The 20,652-nt window shown below is 37.9% G+C and overlaps 1 protein-coding gene across 2 annotated transcripts in view; it reads right to left on the bottom strand.

The window, feature by feature from the left end:
- LOC145693617 (uncharacterized) overlaps positions 1-15,894 on the bottom strand; it is a 52,320-nt gene extending 36,426 nt beyond the window's left edge. The window contains exon 1 of one of the 2 annotated variants that reach the window (XM_081769770.1): positions 15,352-15,894. In XM_081769770.1, the coding sequence (XP_081625896.1) occupies positions 15,352-15,516 (165 nt within the window). In that variant the 5' untranslated portion in view covers positions 15,517-15,894. Of the gene's footprint in view, positions 1-15,152; positions 15,288-15,351 lie in introns of those variants that run through there. The other variant, XM_081769772.1, reaches the window with a different exon arrangement.
- Positions 15,895-20,652: the final 4,758 nt, after the last annotated feature.

The following is a 20,652-nucleotide window of genomic DNA, read 5'->3' as shown; positions in this document are numbered from 1 at the left end:
CATTGTTGTAAAATTGTGCCTCAGAAGACAGCAGACAGGACGAAATAGTTTAAATGCGGCTAACAAACAGCGACTGAGAGCAGTAGGTATTTCCATTGTTTACTAAAGTTCCAGCAATGAAACGGTTCTTCGCTGGCAATTGAAGTATAAAATAACTAGTAGTTAAAGCCTGTCACCAGAAAAAATACATTCTTTTTTCTATTGAAAGTAATATTCAAGAAATTATTGCCATAACATATGATCCCTCTTGAATATTTTTAAAAGGCCATTTTTTCCCCTCTGGAAGCTCGATAACTTATAGTACGAAAGAATGGATGTGAATTTCAAACTCCTGGTTGTTTGATTAGTAAAATTAATTGGCTACACAAATCTTCCGAAAACCTTTCGTTTTTAGCTGAGACATACTATTTCTTGTACGTTAATTTTTTTCAACCTAAAGAACCAAAACCGGAACAAACAGGCGTCCCGAAAGTCTTTTTCGGGACAGTTAATTCTACCATTGAAAACCGGTACTGTCCCGGAAAACCGGGACATCTGGCAAACGTAATCTAATCTACTGTCAAGTCCTTGTTTTAAACATATTCTTATAATATTATTTTCTTGAACCATCAAAGGTTTTAAACAGGGTGGATTGATTTAAATCAGTCGGATTTAAATCACGATTTAAATCTTGATTTAAATCACTTGATTTTTTAAATAAAAATCGTTGATTTAAATCAAATTCCGAAATAAAATAATTTAAAATGAAAATAAGTAAAATTCCGTTTCTGTTCTGTTATTTCGGTTACAGTAGTTAATAATCATAATACAATGAGGCTCAAATGTACAGTATGTACACCATAGTATGAAAACAAGTGTCATGCACAAGATGATTAGGGAAAATCCAGTTTTGAACGGGTAACGGAGCAATGCTGCTTTCTTCTCTTCGTAACAATGGGTTTGTGTTTTTAAATCGTTAACTATTCCAATGGGGAAATCAGCATCGACATTTAAGACGGAAATTCTTTCGCATGCGTGTCTGCTTGTTTGTTCCCAGATAATAGGGCGTATTTAGAGGGGTCCTATCTACTCTCCGATTTTTTTTAAAGATTTATAACTTTAGGCGAAATTTATGCATTTCGTGCCTTAAGCTATTTCCATTTTTTTTAAAATATGCCCCCTACCAAACTAACTTCATATCAGTAACTTTTGTGAAAAAAGTGAAATTTTGATAAACGTTGCTATACTTTTTCCTTAATGCTTAATATTTAAATTATAATACCTATCTTTATTCTATTAAAAATCGAATCTTCATTGCTCGATTAAAAAAAGTACCAATAAACTTTTTTGCTTCGTTTTATTTTTTTTTTTTCAAAATTGAAGGCATTGTAGAACATGTTAGATATGCTTTCACGCCTTTCTGCGTCGAGACATAGTATGTGATGACATCATAAATTTAAAAAGATATTTTTTGTTATGCCTATTATTCTTATTTTTTGGCGGGTTTACATTTTACATTCAAAAAACTGAAATTTTACACAGTCGTTCAGTGGACTCCTTAGCATTTTTCAGATGTTTTCAGATCTCTGCTTGAAAACAGGGGGGTCTAGAGGGGAAAATGTAAAAAAAAAAAAATTAACAAAATAGCTTTCTACGGTATTCAGATGGAGTCATATGAATGGTACCGTTTGAAAAGGCTGTTCTATTCTGAAGAGAAGGGCGTACGAACCATGATCCTAGGATAAATAGGGATGTTTCGGGAAACTGTTACCTGAGATCCTGTTTTATACGGGAATCTAGGGTATTTGGGGGATATTATTTTTCGCGGGCTTACTTTTGCACCTAGAAGATTGAAATTTTGCACATTTATTCAATGTACCCCTTAGTATTTTTCAGTTTTTCAGATCTCTACCTTAAAACAGAGGGTTGGTCCAGAGGAGTAAAAAGTAAAAAAGGATATTTTTAACAGAAAATCTCTTTTTCGTGATTTTTCCGCCCCAGATACACGATGGAGACATTTGAATGGTACGATTGAAAATCTTTTATATTACACATCACGACCCTAGGATAAGTAGAGATGTCTGAGGAATTTTTTTTATTACATGTGGGTTATCTGGGGCATTGTGGGGATGTTCTTAGCTCATTGTTAAATATTTTCCCCGCCCTTACTATTCAAGATAGCTTGGGATTTTATACACACATTTAGTACACCCCTTAGTATTTCCCAGTTGATTTTGAGATATGTGCGTTAACACAAGGGAGTCCAGAGGAGATCAAAATTTGAAAAAAAATCAGAAAGATCCCATTTTCTCTCAAAATTTCCCGCTTCAGGGACATGATAGGGAAATGTGAATGTTACCGTTTCAAAGGCTGTTCTATTCTGAAGAGAATGAGGTATGAACCATGATCCTAGGATAAAATAGGGATGATGATATAGCTGCTTATCCATAATTTTCCTTCTAAAAAAGCCCAAATTTAAAAGTGTTAAGAAACATTGTTTGGGATTAACAGAGGTTAACAATTTGGGATTAATTGAAAATTCAACTCTAATACTTTCATTAAATGGCATAATTAGCATTCAATATTAATTCCTAATACTTTTTCTTCAGTCCGCCACTTGTAATTTACGTGAAGAAAGATTTGATTTAAATCAAAAAATCGATTTAAATAAAAAAAAATCAACAAAAATGATTTTTTAAAAAAAAATCATGATTTTTAAAAAAAAAATCATGATTTTTTTCCACCCTGGTTTTAAATGAGTAGGGTAAGCAGCACCCCAAATTAATATACCATATATAAGTATACTATTTACAAGAGCATAATATACAGTACGTAATATTTTTATGCTTACAATGTATCATAATTGAACAAATTTATATAATTTTCATATAGAAGTATCTTAAGTTTGACAACCCAAATGTCTTTTCTGTGGTTCAGGTTGCATAATTGACAGGCACGCTTCCCAGTTAAGTATGTATAAGGACAAAAACAGTGCATGGACAAAAACCGCGCAAGCACAAAAACAGCGCAAGAACAAAAACCGCGCAAGGACAAAAACAGCGCATGCAAATAACGCGTGAGCGAAAGCAGCCCATGGACAAACACCGTTTTACACAAAGCTCGCCCGCGCTCGAGCTCATTCTTTTCAACTGGGCTCGTACTCACTCGGGCTCGCGATCACTTACCTCAATTCGGCTCGCGATTCCGACCATTTCCCTCGACTGTTCTCGCAATATTTGGGCTTGCGCTCACCTCTCTCGACTGGGCTCACTATTCTTAACTGGGCTCGCGCTCACTCGAGCTTATGCTCACTTCTCTCAATGAGCTCGCACTCACTCGGGCTCGCGCTCATTTCCATCAGCATGGCTCGAGCTCGCGATCAGTTCCCTCAACTGGGCTCGTGATCATTTCCCCAAACTGGGCTCGCGCTCACACGAGGTCACACTCAATTCTCTCGAATGGGCTTGCGCTCACTAAACGTAAGTCAGCTCGAGTTCACTTGGACTCGCGCTCAGTTCTCTTAACTGAGCTTGCGCTCACTCAGGCTCACGCTAAATTCCCTCAACTGGGATCGCGCTCGGGATCACTTCTGTCACTTCTTTCGCGATCACTTCAGAAACTAGGCTCGCGCTCACCCGGGCTCGCATTCAATTTTCCCGAATGGGCACGCCCTCAATAATCCTAAGTGACCTCGCGTTCACTCGGACTCGCGCTCAATTCTCTCAAATGAGCTTGCGCTCACTGAAGCTCGCTATCACTTCTCACAACAGGCCTCACACTCATTAAGTTTCGGATCCACTTCTCTCGACTGGGCTCACGCTCACTCGGACTCGCGCTTCGCTCGGACTCACTCTAGTTCATGGTCAATTATTCAGAACAAGCCCGATTGAGCGTGAGTGCCGAGCTCACGAGCGTCGAGCTCGCTACTTTGGACCAGAGCCCTGCAAACCCAGGCCCGAAGACAACCCAGTCCGGCCCAGATGGATCTATATTCTCTGCCCGGCCCAGATGGATATATATTCTGTGCCCGGCCCGGCCAGAATGTCGAGCCGGGCACAAACGGGCCAGACCCTAAACTGGTCTGGCACAAACGAGCAGAGATCTAAACGGGCCGGGCGTAACTTGCCTTAGAACAACTAAGTCTGATAAGTCAATCCTTCAATATGCAATGGAAAATGAGAAATGTTTCGTCATAATATTGCAATGTCTATTTGTCTTTCTCGACTATGAAAATCGTGTGAAAGGTCACCGAAGGTTTGTTTTCTATATACCTATTCTGTCTGTCTATTTGTTATCTGTGCTTGCTCCGTCTAGCCATGTTTATTATACAATAATACAGCTCATGGACGTAAAAGTCTTATACTACACTCATTAGTGCATTACGAGTAACAGAGAAGATATGTAAAACTGCTAACACACTATATGTAACACTAATACTACAACTACTACTGCTAATACTATTATTACTATTACGATCACGAATGCTAGTGCTAATTCCACTATTGCTGCCACTGCTACTATTACTACTACTACTACTGCTACTACCCATTACAATACTAATACGACAGCAAATACCACTACTGCTATTACTAGTAATACGAAAACAAAACAATGAAAATGAAATCTTTGAGTTTTACGTCCCACAGTTATGCCGGCTAGGAGAAGGAGACGGTGATGATGAGAGATAAATGAAATGGTGGAATGAATAAAGTGGGAGGAAACAGGAGAACGCCGAGAAAATCCTCCACAAGGTGTTTGTCAACCACAAAGTTCACTTGGCGAGATCTGGGATCGAAACAGTGACCCCATGCACCAGAGGTGAACGCTCAACCACTGAGCAACCATTCCAGAACACCTAATCGACCCGGCGTCTTGTTGATTGATTTGATCATTATATTCTTTTATGTTTGTAGTATCATACTATAAAGAATACAGGAACATGTAACAACATTTGGAATTTGACTTGATAATTGAACATTAGTAAAAATTGCATTGATCTTATGAGCACGCCAGTTCACGATTTTGACCTCCGTGTTTTAATGGCAGAGCACCAAATTCTACTTAGTAGGTCAAGTACTTGACTTGATCATATGTACTTTAGGTAGCTACGGCTCAGGCCGTATGGATGATAATGGGATGAATTGGTGGAATGAATACAGTGGGAGGAATCGGAACTCACACGCACACGGTGTTTGTACACATAGCACGAGCTGGGATTGATTCGATGATCTCTAGCACCAGGTGTGAATGCTTTAGCTACTGAGCCACCGTTGTCTCTCGTAGATCAAGCATCGGTTCACATTCTACGCAGCCCTGCCATAATAACTAGCATTTCTCCGATTCTTTCTGTGCACAGAAGGTAAATTCGGTACCACCAGACATGCCAACTCTGACGCGAAGTCGTAGCAGTTGTAGTAGTATTAGGAGTGGTTTGTAGTAGTGTTAGTAGAAGTAGTAGTGGTAGAAGAAGTAGTAATAGTAGTAGTATTACAGTACTTTGCAGTCTTGAATAAGTAGTAATAGTAGTAGTATTACAGTACTTTGCAGTCTTGAATAAAGAGTCAGTTTCCCAAACACATTACGATTAACATAGGCTGACAACATTAGTTTTCGATCCGTCTTTCAGTGTTTGGGCCGGGCCGGCACGAAAATACATGTGCCCGGTTCGGCCCTATAGCATTTCTGTCCGGCCCGGTCCAGTTTGATATTACTTGAAACAATTTGCTATTTCCTGAAACGGGCAGGGCCGGGCCGGGTAATTCGCCGGGTCAAATGGGCGCGCTCGGCCCCTGTAGGGCTCTGCTTGTATGTGCAGATGTAGTGTGCAGTGCTTCTAACCATCTACCAAGGTCTCATTGTTTCCGCCCCAAACTGAATTGCTGCTGTCCTGCGAACCAAAGGTAGACACAGGAAATATTAAGTGGGTGGTCATAATGTTCTGGCTAGCCAGTATCGATTCGTAGATGGTTGATTTTTTTATAATCTTGAGCATTGAAAGGCAAGAAAGTCACAATGTTGATATTGACAAAGTAATCAACGAATACCTCTTCCAAATGGTTTGTCGCTTTGGAAAATTGTGAGCAGATTCCAGAAATTTTGATGGCTTTTGATATGTTACTTGTGAACATTTTATTCTAATTTATTTAGGAAAAATCTGTTTCTGTTGATGTTTTCTTAGTACAATGTATAATTGCTTAATAATAATAAATTATTATACGCAATTTTTTTCATAATATGAACAAGTAGTGACTGACTAGATGGAACATCATAAGTCAAAACTGTATTTTCTATAAATTTTCGGTGCCTTCATGAACTTGGAAGGAGAGTCCCTTTTAATATTTTAGCTGGTCGGTCCATGCGCCCTTAGTTAGGCTACTGTAAATATGTAAAAAAAAATCATTAACATACGTTAAAATATGTGAACATATTTTCAAGTGTATTTTATTTCTGCGTTATGTACTCAATGATATATATATATATATATATATATATATATATATATATATATATATATATATATATATATATATATATATATATATTCATTTATTTATGTTCCAGTTGCTTATTCTAGGTTGCTCTGAAAAAATTATGCATAACTGCAAAATATACTAACTTATATTATTATACTAACTTGCCACAGAGAGTTCAAATTTTCACAAGGAACAAATGAAAATGTATTCCAAGAAAATAGAAATCACATAATAATGATAATAATAATAATAATAATAATAATAATAATAATAAAACCCTCAGTTACTGCCCTGAGGAATTTATCTAAGAAATGGGAAGGTATCTACCCTGGACTCAACAAGGCATCATCCCAGCATTTGCCTTAAGTAAAACCAAGGATAATCAGGGAAAAAAAACATCAGTTAAGACGACATAAAATGATATGTCATTGCAAAGTTGTGCAGAATTTTTATATATCGAACTCTAACTTTTTGTTTCTGCCTTAAATAAAGATGCAAAATGAATTTTCAATAGGTATAAATTATTAGAAAGGCATATTGTTTCCCTTCTGTTGTCCTTTTATTTGGAGTCTCGTAGTTAGTTAATCAGAAATTATGTAGGTGCGTCAGCAAAATGTAAAAATATGTACAGTAGACGGAAAATATGTAACAGACTTCAAAATATGTAAAAATATGTAACTTGATTTTGATTTATAAGGCTCCTCACATAGTAATTTTCCAGCATTTCTGATTTTCACCAACGTACATACAAAGAAAAAATGTAAGAACATAAAAATCCGTGGCTTAGTTATAAGCTATTCTTAAGAGGGAGAAGGAGTGCGCCACAGCGGCCGGAATATTGGTGTTCAATTTAACATGGGATCTCAACCATTTTTTAGGCAAATCATAGTTTCATTTCGTTCTTTCGCAAAAATGTCTCAATAGCTCACTCAATATGATGCATCTCATTTTAAAGGTGCAATTTGAACGCTGTGCGTGATATTTTCTTCTTATAAATACAGATAATTATAATCCAAATTCCCATAAGAAAATGATCAAAATTACAGGGAAAAGTCTTCTGTTTTTTTACAGTAAGGAAAAGAGCTAAAAACTTCGGACTTTTTTGAAAATGGAGTACTATCTTTGTACTTGTGCGCTACTGTACTATTTTTTCGCTGTTTCCAAAGACATTCATTACACAATCGATGAGAAATTATATCCTTCATTATTGAATCTACAGAAAACAGAAATCAGATTTTTTCGTGTTCACGTACTTGGCCGTCTAACTGCTAGATGGCACTATAGTCATTCCTCATCCCACTTTCCTTCTCAGCGGGAGCCAGTCCTTTTGAAAACCTACTTTGAACTTCTTAACAGGGGCGGGAGGAAGGAAGTCGTTGTGAAGAACGGGAATTTCAAACACGAGGAATGGCAAAATTTATGACCTCTTTAGTAGATGGTTTCTGTTTCAGCAGTACAGTGTATTTGTAGATGGTTTCTATGAGAAGAAGTAATTTGTGTTTGTAGCGATAAAGTCAACCTTTCGACAGATATTTGTGAAGGAGAAGCCGAACCAAAGTCTTCGTTTATCTATTCCAAGAAAGAAATGAAAACTTCCTGCAGGACTGAGAATATACATACAAGAGAAAAGATAAAATACAATATTATAATCTTATTATAATAATCGAGTAGATTAATCCCCGAAATATTCTTTGTTTACCTGTCAAAAAATCAAGAATAATATAAAACTCTTTCATCAGCTTCCATCGTACAACATACTAAACACAAACATTATATATATATATATATATATATATATATATATATATATATATATATATATATATATATAGTGGCGGATCCAGGATATAATCAAGGGAGGAGCTAAACCATAGTTTGTCTCTTTATCCAGAGTAAACAGGATTGAAGCCCATTTTATCCAGTGTATACCTGAACGTCAGGGGGGGGGGCTATAGCCTCTATAGCCACCCTTGGATCCGCGCCTGTATGTGTATACTGTTTACAGTGCCGGATTTACGTATAAGCGAAACAGGCTATAGCTTAGGGCCCTGCTCTCTTGGGGCCCAAAAATCTAAAGAAAAACTGGATATACATTTCTAAAATATAAGAAAATTTTTTTAAAAAAATAAAATAAAATGTTTATATACGTAGCAACAATGCTTCCTGCTGTGTAGCCTACGTTCATTTAATTAATGGGGCTCCTTCTGCTAGTCTGCTTCCTAAATTATCTCTAGTTTGTTCATTTCTGTATGTAGGGTGCCTATGTTCATCTGGACACATAAAGGACCCCATTACCTTAAACAGCTTGGGGCCCCATTAAACCTAAACCCGACTCTGACTATCTAGTTATGCATGTTTGCTCCCTCTCTTTTCGAAGCAGTGTTTCTTTGATATTGCTTCCAATTCCGGCAGGTTTTACCAAGGGGGGAAGAGTCCTTACTCATTCCAGACATTCAAACTAGGGACTGGACTACTTGCTTCCAACATTCTGTCCCCCATGTATCCCGGTCTGAATCAATTGCCTAAAGCCCATAAAACATTCAAATTCAAATGTAGATGTTGTTCATCAGTGTCGACACCGAAATATTTCTCAATCAACGGTAGGGGTGTTTGGTATCCTCAATCTGTCTTCCTCTTATTAGCGGAGAAATACTCTATATTCGGTAGTAATTTATATATATATATATATATATATATATATATATATATATATATATATATATATATATATATATATATATATAAAGTGCTGTTTAATGTATTGCATAGGAAACTAAATTTTAATATACCCTAGTAGTATAGAAACGCACCATACGGTACCTTACCAAAATAAACATCCTATGCCAAGGATGCAAACATTAACAATAATAATAGAAAAACATACTAATAAACATTTTAAAGACATTCTTTCATTGATAGAGTCGCACTTAAAAGTAAAAAAACAATTTTGGTTATGCATGACTTAAAAAAATGGGATGCGCTCTAATATAGGCTTACATACAGTTACTTTATAAATTCTTAAAATGACGCGCCCCATTCTTTTTATTTAGTCTTGCATAAATAAAATTATTTTTCACTTTTTAGTGCGAATTGATTAACAAAAGAATGTCTTTAAAAGGTGTTTTATCATTTTTTTATTCGTTGGACATATTTTCCAAATCGTAAAGTGATACGCAACCAGGGAAATAAGGGCTGGTTAAAGGCTAGTATTTATTTTAGGATAAAATAGTTGAAAATAAAAACATATTAAAATTTGCTTTTAAAATAAATAGATATATTGCAAAGTATGAAAGTAAAAGTGAAATATTGTATTGTCGCCGGACTTACGTCGCTCTTTGACAGTTCTTAGTTATATGACGTTAGGAAATAAGTTCAATGTAAGAATGTAAGAATATAATGTAATACTGATTTTGCTGGGTACTTTTAATACTGATACTATGTGTATAATCGGGAAATGTATATATGGTAAATTTCATAGGAAAATATTTATAAATACGAAAATTAGAATGAGTAAATCATAATGTTGCTAGATGGACACCAAGTTTTATTTTCGTTTTATTGTTCTTATTTACTCCTCTTTTGACATGAAATTTGCAATTTGCATACATGTCTCTGCCGATTGTACACATACTAACATTAAAAGAAATACCGGGTGAATTCGTTATCAAATTATATTCCTACAACAGCATATTTATAGACATGCGACAATAATTTTGGACATGAGTGTACCTTCCTGAAGGTGACTCATCTTTTAATTCTATTGTTAATGAAGTGGTCTATTTCCCCAAATAAAAACCAATTCCAAGCAGGGCATATGCTCCCTCCTGTCCTTCTAAGCCGGTGCCCAAGGCTAAATGTAACATTGCGCCCCTTTCCTGTTGTAATAGGAAAAATTCAGGATGGTCAGCTACTGGTATCGATCCCAGGACCATTCGAATGTGAAGGAGAGACAGAGGGTAAATCTGGTGATCATATTTTAAAAAAAAAATAAAGAAATGGATTCCACTGAAAAAGAGTCACATTGCCAATACATTTCAGATCTTTGTCTGGGTTTTCTGCCTTTCAATTCCAAGTTTGTTTGTTTTTTTTTAACCACGAAGGCCCAAAATAAATTAGAATATCGACTCTCCCGTTTTATATATATATATATATATATATATATATATATATATATATATATATGCAGGGTTCATTTTATATCAGACTCTTCCTGCACTATTCCCGCGTTATTTACCATCCTTTGAGAAAGAGACAGGCGACAAGTGCTTTAGTTCTCTATGGTGTTTGTGAGCGTTGTAGATATTTGAGTGGCTGACGGCTGATATCATGTTGGTCCCTCTTAGAATATCTCTGTATTTATCATGTTGGTCCCTCTTAGAATATCTCTGTATTTATTTTTTCTTCAGTTCTGTTTCTCTTTTAGCCAAAAGAAAGGAATTTCACTCCTCTGTCCCATTTACATCCGTAACCACCCCCTCCTGCGCTGTCCAACTTTGACCACATGCAGGGAAAAACGAAGGAAAAGGAGGGGTGCCATTTGCTTTGACGGCATTTCAGCAACAACTCCATCTGTTGCCAAAATAAGGAAACACTTTGCACTGCGATATCTTCGATTTGTCAAGGTCACTTGACTCCCGCCGACTCTTAATACTCGTGAATCTGTTTTACTTCAAACAGAAATTCGGTCCTCATCTAAAGTACGTTTGTTTTTACTTTGCACGCTTCCCGCCTAAAGGATTTATCTGTCTGCAATGCCTTGTTGCCACGCTAGGGTTGAGTTAAGAGTTACAATACGCTAGGAAACAGCAAAACGCCACTCCTCTCACAAATCACGGTAACGCATTTCTCCGATTTTGGTAACTAAACATTCCAAATACACATGGCCGAATTAACCCATCTGGAGGCCCGGGGCTAGAAAAACTATGTGACCCCTGCTGACGTTGCCAAATACATACATTTCAGTGAAAGTACAGTAGGAAAGTTAAGGGAATATTTTCATATTTGTGGTCATATTTTATCTTCTGATGATGGTTGTATATTGTATAATTCTCGATCTGATGATGATTGTATCTTGATCAGAGTGGAGGCTCGGGGCTACAGACAGCCTCTCTAAGACCCCCATTAATCATACCCTCCAAATACGCACCAAATAGCAATGACTTCATTTGACGGGCTGGCTGAAAACTAACGTCACCTACACGAAAAAAATCAATAAGACGTCAATTGGATTAAAACGTTCACGTGAGTGCTAGCAGGAAATACTTTATAAGCCAATCAAGTGCATTGGCGGGAAGTGTGTCAAACGCACTCTAAACTCCTTCTGCCATTGTCCTACCTTTCAGCATCTGTGCATATTATGGCAATGCGCTGTTTTCGTCCACGCGGTATTTGCATGCGCTGTTTTTGCCTTGCGCGGTTTTTGTTACTGCGCTGTTTTTATTCACACGGTATTTGCATGCGCTGTTTTTGTCTTGCGCGGTTTTTGTCCACGCGGTATTTGCATGCGCGGTTTCTGTCCTTGCGCAGTTTTTGTCCACGCGGTATTTGCATGCGCGGTTTTTGTCCTTGCGCGGTATTTGCTTGCGATGTATTGGTCCTTGCGCGGTTTTTGTCCAAGCGCGGTTTTTGTCCACGCGGTATTTGCATGCGCGGTTTTTTCCCTTGCGCGGTTTTTGTCCTTGCGCGGTTTTTGTCCACGCGGTATTTGTATGCGCGGTTTTTGTCCTTGCGCGGTTTTTGTCCTTACGCGGTTTTTGTCCACGCGGTATTTGCTGCGCTGTTTTTGTCCATCGCTGTTATTGTTTGCGCGGTATTGACCTAGAACCCTTGTTACAGAGGCAACGGCTCGACACCATGATATTATAAATCTTAAAAGCGATCTCAGATCTATTTTTGTTGGGTTTCAATTTATTTTTCCTGGGTCAAGAAACTAAATTTAACGAATTGTATGAAATGAAATGAAATCTTTGAATTTTACGTCCCACGGTTATGCCGGTTAGGCTAAAGGAGACTGTGATGATGAGGAATGAATGAAATGGTGGAATGAAGAAAGTGGGAGGAAACGGGAGAACCTCGAGGAAACCCACGCACACGGTGTTTGTCCACCATAAAGTTCACTTGGCGGGGGCTGGGATCGAACCCGAGACCCCAAGCACCAGAGCCACCGCGCCCCCTTTCACGAATTGTATTGTCAGGCCACTATACTTTGGGCTCCTTTTATATTCCGCGATAGGAAGCGTGTTGAATTTCACGATTGTTTTTACTTGCAACGACATGACTCTGAAGCTGACATGGTCCATTCTTACTTTATAGGGGATGTGAGTCGCAATAAAATTTTGATGAAACGTTCAATGAGTTTGATGCATGCAGATTGCCGCCGTGCCTGTGCACAAGAATTTAATTGTCGCATACATTTTTCTCTCCCGCTGACCTCCTCTCTTCATTAAAATTTTCATTTGGCCCCCTCTTGATTAGGCCCCTGTGGGCGGCAACCACCACTTAGCTACCTGGGCCAGTCCGGGCCTGGCTGAGGCATAACTATTTTTTAGTGCAATACTTATAATATGTGCCATTTCGTTACGCATTGATTAAGACAATAAACTAATGTTTATACAGACTTTTGGGTGGTGATCCACTTGTCGATGCGCAGCTGGAACGCGTATTGTACAGTTTACCCAAGTTAGAAATAAAGGGCCTTACGCAGAATCGTTTTGACGTATGATTAGCATCATACTAAAGGCCTGACTGTTGCAGGAAACAGATGTTAGTCGAACTCTTTAGTATGGCACTAATCACGCGTTAAAACGACTCTGCATAAGGCCTAAAGAGTTCATTGATGATGGTATCCAAACTAAAGTGGTTGAAGCAACCATTTCCGGTTTAACGTTAACCACGGTAGAGCATAACCACTTCCGGTTTTAACGTTAACCACCGTAGAGCAAAAGAAGGGAGTAGGATAGCGGGAAACTGTTTTCTAAAATCGATAAGCGTAACGATAATAGACTATATTTTATCTTCATCCTGAATTCTCTATTAAGAGATTTTCTCAATATCGAAACCGGAAGTGATAGATTTCTACCACTTCTGGTTTTCGAAGAGATATTAGACAATATATCGAATATATTCTAAGAACGCCTAACTGATTGCAGAAAATGATTTCTCGTTATCTATTACCGCTTTTCCTCTATAGCAATGAATGTTAAAACTTAAAATGGCTGATTCCTTCCAATTTTGGTTTAAATAGAGGGTTAAGAGAGAGACTGTGTCTATTCTTAGAACAATAAATCAATTCCATAAACCGGAAGTTGTAATGGATTTGTATAATTTCCGGTTTTACTAGAGTTAAAGATGGAAATTAAATATTCTCTTGGGACGCTCAATATCGTTTTGATTCCATAGGGATCAACGTTAAAACTGGAAATGGTTGATTTGTAACACTTCCGGTTTCAATATATCGACGAACTCGATTTTAAACTTTTGACCTTGTGTATCCTGGACAGAATCTAATCATAAGGATGTCACAGAATGAAAAAAAATTAAACCTTTCCGTTTATCGATCCACGATTAGGGTTAAGTGCCGTATCGCCGGACCAATTTTTAGGAAATTTATCGGGTCAATTGGAGAATTTATTTAAGTTTGTGAGAAAGAATGAGTACAAGAGAGGTAAGGGGAATAGTAAAAGTTAAGAAAGTGGTTGTATTTGTTGATTGTTTTTGATGTTGTTAGTGGCACTGTATGTGGAGGCGGATGGGCTATTTCGCGGAGGGGTACATTTGTTTTACTATACCGATCCATAAATTGTAAAATATACAGAAAAAAATTTGGCAAGTCTTTAATTTGCCCATTTCATATCGAGAACAGAACGCAACCAATCCCTGCCGAGCTTCTAACCCCTTTCCTACTACTACTATTACTACCCTTACTCCTCCTCCTACTACTACTACTAATAGTTACACTATGGATCCGTATTAAAGTAATACTGCAAGCCTAATGTAACATAATCTAGCGTAACTTAATGTAATCCAACAAAATATTAACCAAATGCCACGGGCGTCTCTGGGGGGGGGACGAGGGGGACATGTCCCCCCAATATTTTGAAGTACAAACTATTCAATATTTTATTATAAATGTAATTATTTACTATCGATAGAATAACATATAGGTTATAGTTAAGGAGACGTACTTCCCATTTAGGGAAGGACGAGAAACGCCAACTTTCAGGAATTATTCATTGACTATCTAGGATGTTAAAAAGTAGGTAATAGACTGAGTTCTTGCCCTTGTACTTAGGGTGTTTAGGTAGTGCAACAGTAAGATGTATCCTCGTGCACGGGAGATGAGAAGTAGCTGTTCTTAACTATTACCACCTCAGGGAATCCGTGAAGGTAAGCAGAAGGTAAAAATGGAATCGAAGATAATAAACAGCTTGGACTAGGAAGTACCATTTAAATTAATGCCTTTGATGTCCCCCCAAATTTTACACGCCAGAGACGCCAGTGCCGAATTCAATACACTTTTGTGCTTTTCTTTTTCAGTTTTCAAAGTGGTCTGGCGATACAGCACAAAAATGCCTACGAGGGTGCCCTTTAGGCTAAGGGAGACGATGATTAAGGCAAGTGAATTGGTGGAATGAGAAAGTGGGAGTAAACGAGACTACTCTGCGAAAATCCAGGTACACGATGTTGTACACCACAACTTACTTGGCTGGGAAACGAATCAGGAACTCCACGCACCAGAGGTAAGTGCAGTACCACAGAGCCACCGTGCCATATCTGGCACAGAATGAGGTAGACGTTTAGAAAATGGTCATTGATAAGCATGGCTTTACATTATCATTGCACAGACACACGTACACACAACTAATAAAAAATTGTAACAATACAACTAACATATACATACCTTGGAGGATTTTGTACTGTGACCTGCATCTTCGGAAACTCGTCGCGATGAAGACACTCCTCTTGACCTACTAGGCAAACTTGATCCAGTAACAAACCCAGAATAACTCAAGCAGAACCAGGAAGTCGCGAAAATCACGAACAATGTTACGTTGCTAAGATTCATAATTAAAACAATAAAATCGACTGTTTTCCAGTTGTTGTTTGTTTTAATGCAGAAAAAAAAAAGAATTGGTATTATTTTACGCTGATTTGCTTAGCGAAAACAAACTTATTTGCGCCAACTTCAACCGAAAATAAGTGTAAAATGGAAAAGAAATTAATTACACCAACGTACTGTATTTGACTGATGCTAAACGCTCGTCACAACCTCGTCCACTGCACAACTCCAGGACGTGATAACGCACTCGATCACAGTCCAATACAAACTCGTCCAACGCTTCAACTATTCTACGTAGTACAGCCTGCAGGTAACTTCTTATAAATAAACCAAATGAACCGTGAAAGTGATTCACTCTCGAACACGTACGTATGGTCAACTTTGATAACAAAATTCCTAAGTGTGAGAGCTGCTCTATGAATCATGTCTTCAAAATGACACCAGTTTTTAATAGAACATGTTTTTTCGTCAAGCTGTAATATCAACCTTAGGAACAGAGTGTATTTGTCAAAGAAACGAAAATAAGGCAAATTCCATTTCCTTATCTAACTCCATGATCTTTTTATTTTTCCTTTCAAACATGATGACATTCCCGAATCAGTCTTCCTTGTTTACTTTAAGCTATGCCTCATCTAAAACAATCGACAGGAAACCACAGGTGGGAAATTTTACAATATACTGTATAAAGTAATCAATATTTACTTCCTACAAATCATTTTACGTCATTTGCAACGCTCAGAGAGAGATAAGCAAATACGTAACTAGTTAAGAAATAAGCTCAAAGATGGGGTAGCTAGAAACAATTTTCTAAAAGATAATAGGCTATTTCTAGTTTAATGTCTCTCGGATATGCCATTGGATGATGAGAAATGATGGAATGAAGAAGTGGAAGGAAACGAGAGAACCCTGAGAAAACCCACGCAGACGGTATTTGTCCACCACAAACCTCACTTAGCGCGAGCTGGGATTGAACCAAGAACCCCATACACCAGAGGTGAACGCTCTACCACTGATCCACTGCGGCCCCTTTAGGCTAATAGAGGATGATTAATGAAAGTGAATGATTGTTAGGATGAAAATGTAGGAGGAAACGGGAGAATCCTAAGAAAGCCCAGAGATATGATGTTGTCAACCACACTTATATGGTTAGCGTACGCATCTTTGACGCGGGAGACCCACAGGTTCGATTCCCGGTGAGAGCTTATGTGGTTCGGATCCCACGTTAAGCTAGATCCAGGTCTCGTATAACCTCGCTGTAGAACAAGACACTAAACTATAATCAGCTAACCAATCACGTGGTCTGGGATCGAACCAGGTGTCCCTCGCAGTAGAAGAGAGTGCTTTAACACTTTTAATAAAATCACTGCAACTGGGCCACTTGAGCTTTCCCATTGCTCTATCTCAGCGTTTCCCAACCTTTTTCAACTTGCGGCACACCACGGGTGTAACTTGAATTCTCGCGGCACACTCTTAGATATTATTATTATTTGCAAATATACATAAAATACCATGGTATTTTTTTTCTGTGATTACTGATCATCTTCTCACAGAAATGAAAGCTCGATCACTGGTTTTCCCCTATGCTAATTCATTATGCTTATTTTTTATTCTAATTTTATAATAGAAAACAATTGCAATGAAATATAGGACTCAGATTTTTAAAAATACGCTTTCTTTTTCTAAAACTGTATCCAATTTTTCACTAAGAACGAAAATCACTAAATAACGAACGAACAAACAAGTATCTTGTACTTTTAACTTTGCTGTTTGAACCATTATTATTGCAATTATTATATATTATTGCATATTATTGCAATCACACAGCTTGCAATGCGTCGAAGTCAAAACACACCTGTTGAACAAAGTGTTGTTCTATCATTCACGTGCGAATGAGTGTTCTACGAACATTCATTTGACGCGTACCGTACAAGTGCTTCCATTTCTCGGTGCTAGTATGACTCTCAATTGAAGCGTAACATAACAGCTAACCGTGGAAATGTGTACGAGCCGAAATACTATCTGCTACACAGTAATAGATGTAGAATAATATGTTACAATTACAGTAATTTTTTCCATGGTAGAAATTCATAGTAATGTGAAATACAAAAATATACATTTTTTCCTATGTTTTGCAATTTGGTTGATATAGAATTGATAATTTTGTTTCGATTTTCTCGCGGCACACCAACGGTCCATTCGCGGCACACCGGTTGGGAAACGCTGCTCTATCTTGTTATTGTGCCTTTGGTGTATGGGACATTGTGTTCGATTCACGATAGGAGAGTCTGTAAAATTGAATATAGTATGGTTGTCCAGATTGTTCCTTAAACTTTAAGCCTTTGTCTTGATAGGGACTTTATACTCTAATCAACCAAGACACTTTTCTTGATGTTTATCTTTTCTCTTTCTTTCTTTCTTCGAAATCTATCCATCCAACAAGACACGAACACGAAAACAAAAGTGAGCCGCTCTAACTGAACTTTGCTCCCTTGTTATATGACTCTCCAGTTTGCCTCACGACGGTAGGTGGACACCGAAAATTGGGAAGCACCGGTCGGGAATGGAACCCAGGACCACGCGGACATGAGTCCAATGCTCTAACCACCAGCGGGGCAAATCTGTCTTCAACATTAGGGGGAGAAGTAAGACCGTTTCCTTTAACAAGTGATGCTCAAAATATTTGTAAAGTTAAAAAACAATTCTGTGATTTGAGGCTTATTCTGGGGGACATCAATTTCATCTCACTTTCCTTTGTGGCAATCGGAAACAAATCATCACATTAAAAAACACGCACACACACACACATTTCAAATTGGATTATTGGGGGGACATGTCCTCCTCATCTCCCCGGGATTTTCGCCCCTGCTCACCACTAAACTATGTTGTCCCTTTCAGTGTTACCTAAGCCACAGTAAAAAAAAAGTATAAAATGATAAAGTGATTGTACGAACACAATGAATACCATTTGCGAACATTAAAAGATAAGCAAGTCATTAATTACACAATATACTTCAAAAATAAATAATGTTTTATATTGTAGGCTATGTTGTTACATTACTCCCTTCGTTGACCTTTTATTACACGGAAGGATGTTGATAACTTCTAGATGAAATGAAGAAAAAAGAAAGTAGGACATAAATTTTGAACAAACGTTTACAACATGATACGCGAGGTCTTTCGAAAATCGAGACGAGACAACACTTCCACAAAATTTACGAAACGAAACGAGAAAACCTTATATCTCGTCTCGCGGGCAACACTAATAGTAACTTTTAAGTAATTGGTCTTGCCCAAGGCCTGTACTATTAACATAAATTTTTGTAGATCGATAGGGTTATCTATATAAATAAAAATGACGGTGAATATGTTTGTGACTAAATAAGTATTGAACCACTGGACCGATCTTGATCAAATTTCAACATAGATGAGGTCCAGGCCTGCGATGGCTTTTATTATTTTATTTTGAAGGGGGTGCGGTGGCTCAGTGGTAGAGCGTTCACCTCCGGTGATTGGGATCCCTGGTTCGATCCCAGTTCGCGCCGTGTGAACTTTGTGGTGGACAGACACCGTGGGTTTTCTCGGGGTTCTCCCGTTTCCTCCCACTGTCTTCATTCCACCATTTCATTCATTTCTCATCATCACCGTCTCCTTTAGACTAACCGGCATAACTGTGGGACGTAAAACTTAAAGATTTCATTTCATTTTACTTTACTTTGATGGTGCGATTTAAGGTAAGGGGAGAGGGAGACATTTAACAATGATCGAAAAATACCGATAATAATGTCGTATCCATTGTTTTTGGGATCGCTGAGATGAACAGTGACACTTCCGATGCCGTTTAGATCCAATTTCAGTCCCACAACTTGGGGGAGTCGAGGAGGGATATATATACCAGATAGCAACCAGGGCCTAGAGTTGAACGGCATTCACCAGGTTCTGGCATATGCTGATGATGTAAATTTAATAGGGGATGATAGGAGAACAGTAGAAATAAATGCAGAGATCTTATTAAACGCTTGCAGGGACATGGGTTTAGAAGTAAATGGAGAGAAAACTAAATACATGGAAGTGCGTCGGGACCGTAATACGGCAAATTGTGGAGGCGTTAAAATATTAAATAATGCTTTTGATAAAGTGGATACTTTCAAATATTTAGGATCAATATTAACAGACGAAAATTATATTCACGAAGAAATTAAATGTCGACTAAAAGCAGGGAATTCGTGTTACTATTCGGTTCAAAATCTCTTGTCGTCGCGAATTCTGTCGAGGAATTTGAAGTTTAAAATATACAAAACGATAATCATGCCTGTTGTTCTGTATGGTTGCGAAACATGATCGCTTACTCTGAGGGAAGAACATAGACTGAAAGTATTTGAGAACAGGATCCTGAGAAGAATATTCGGACCCAAGAGGAACGAGAATGGGGAATGGCGGAAGCTTCATAACGAGGAACTACATAGTTTATACGGTTTACCCAACATTGTTAGGGTCGTCAAGTCCAGGAGGATTAGGTGGGCAGGTCATGTAGCTAGAATGGAAGAAAGTAGAAACGCTTTCAAAGTCTTCACTGGAAGACATATCGGAAAACGACCATTAGGAAAACCAAGGCACAGATGGGAGGACAATATTAAGATGGATCTCGCAGAGATTGGAATACAAAGTAGAAACTGGATCCAATTAGCTAAGGATAGAAGTCAGTGGAGAGCTTTTGTGAACGCGGCACTGAACCTCCGGGTTCCATAGGCCATAGAGTTAGTTATATATATATATATATAAATGACCGATATCAGAGAGAGCTTCAATAATAGGGTCTAGTAAAAAATGTGACTAACGGTACATATTACTATTTTTTCTTATTCTAATCTAGCGAAGCGGTTATTTGACGCTAGTAGTAGTTATAATAATATATTTTCTTTTTCTTTCTCGTTTCAAGGCGACTAACAGCCTGGTAAATGCACTTCCGTTCTTGTTTTTGATCGCAATTTCTTTCAAAATCTGCATGATTCACTACAGTGCATTCCACTCTCTAGAATCATGTTAGTGTCATGGGTTATGGTCTGCTAAAGCGGTTACACTTATTAAGCAGTGGTTTCATTTAACAGAATCTAGAATCTACTTTTTCTTGTGAATAATGTTCGT

Source organism: Thermobia domestica, chromosome 8 (assembly GCF_964235325.1).
Source record: "Thermobia domestica chromosome 8, izTheDome1.hap1.1, whole genome shotgun sequence".
NCBI classification, from domain to species: domain Eukaryota; kingdom Metazoa; phylum Arthropoda; class Insecta; order Zygentoma; family Lepismatidae; genus Thermobia; species Thermobia domestica.
Note: the sequence above shows the minus strand (reverse complement) of the source record. Positions and strands in the feature narration are given on the sequence as shown.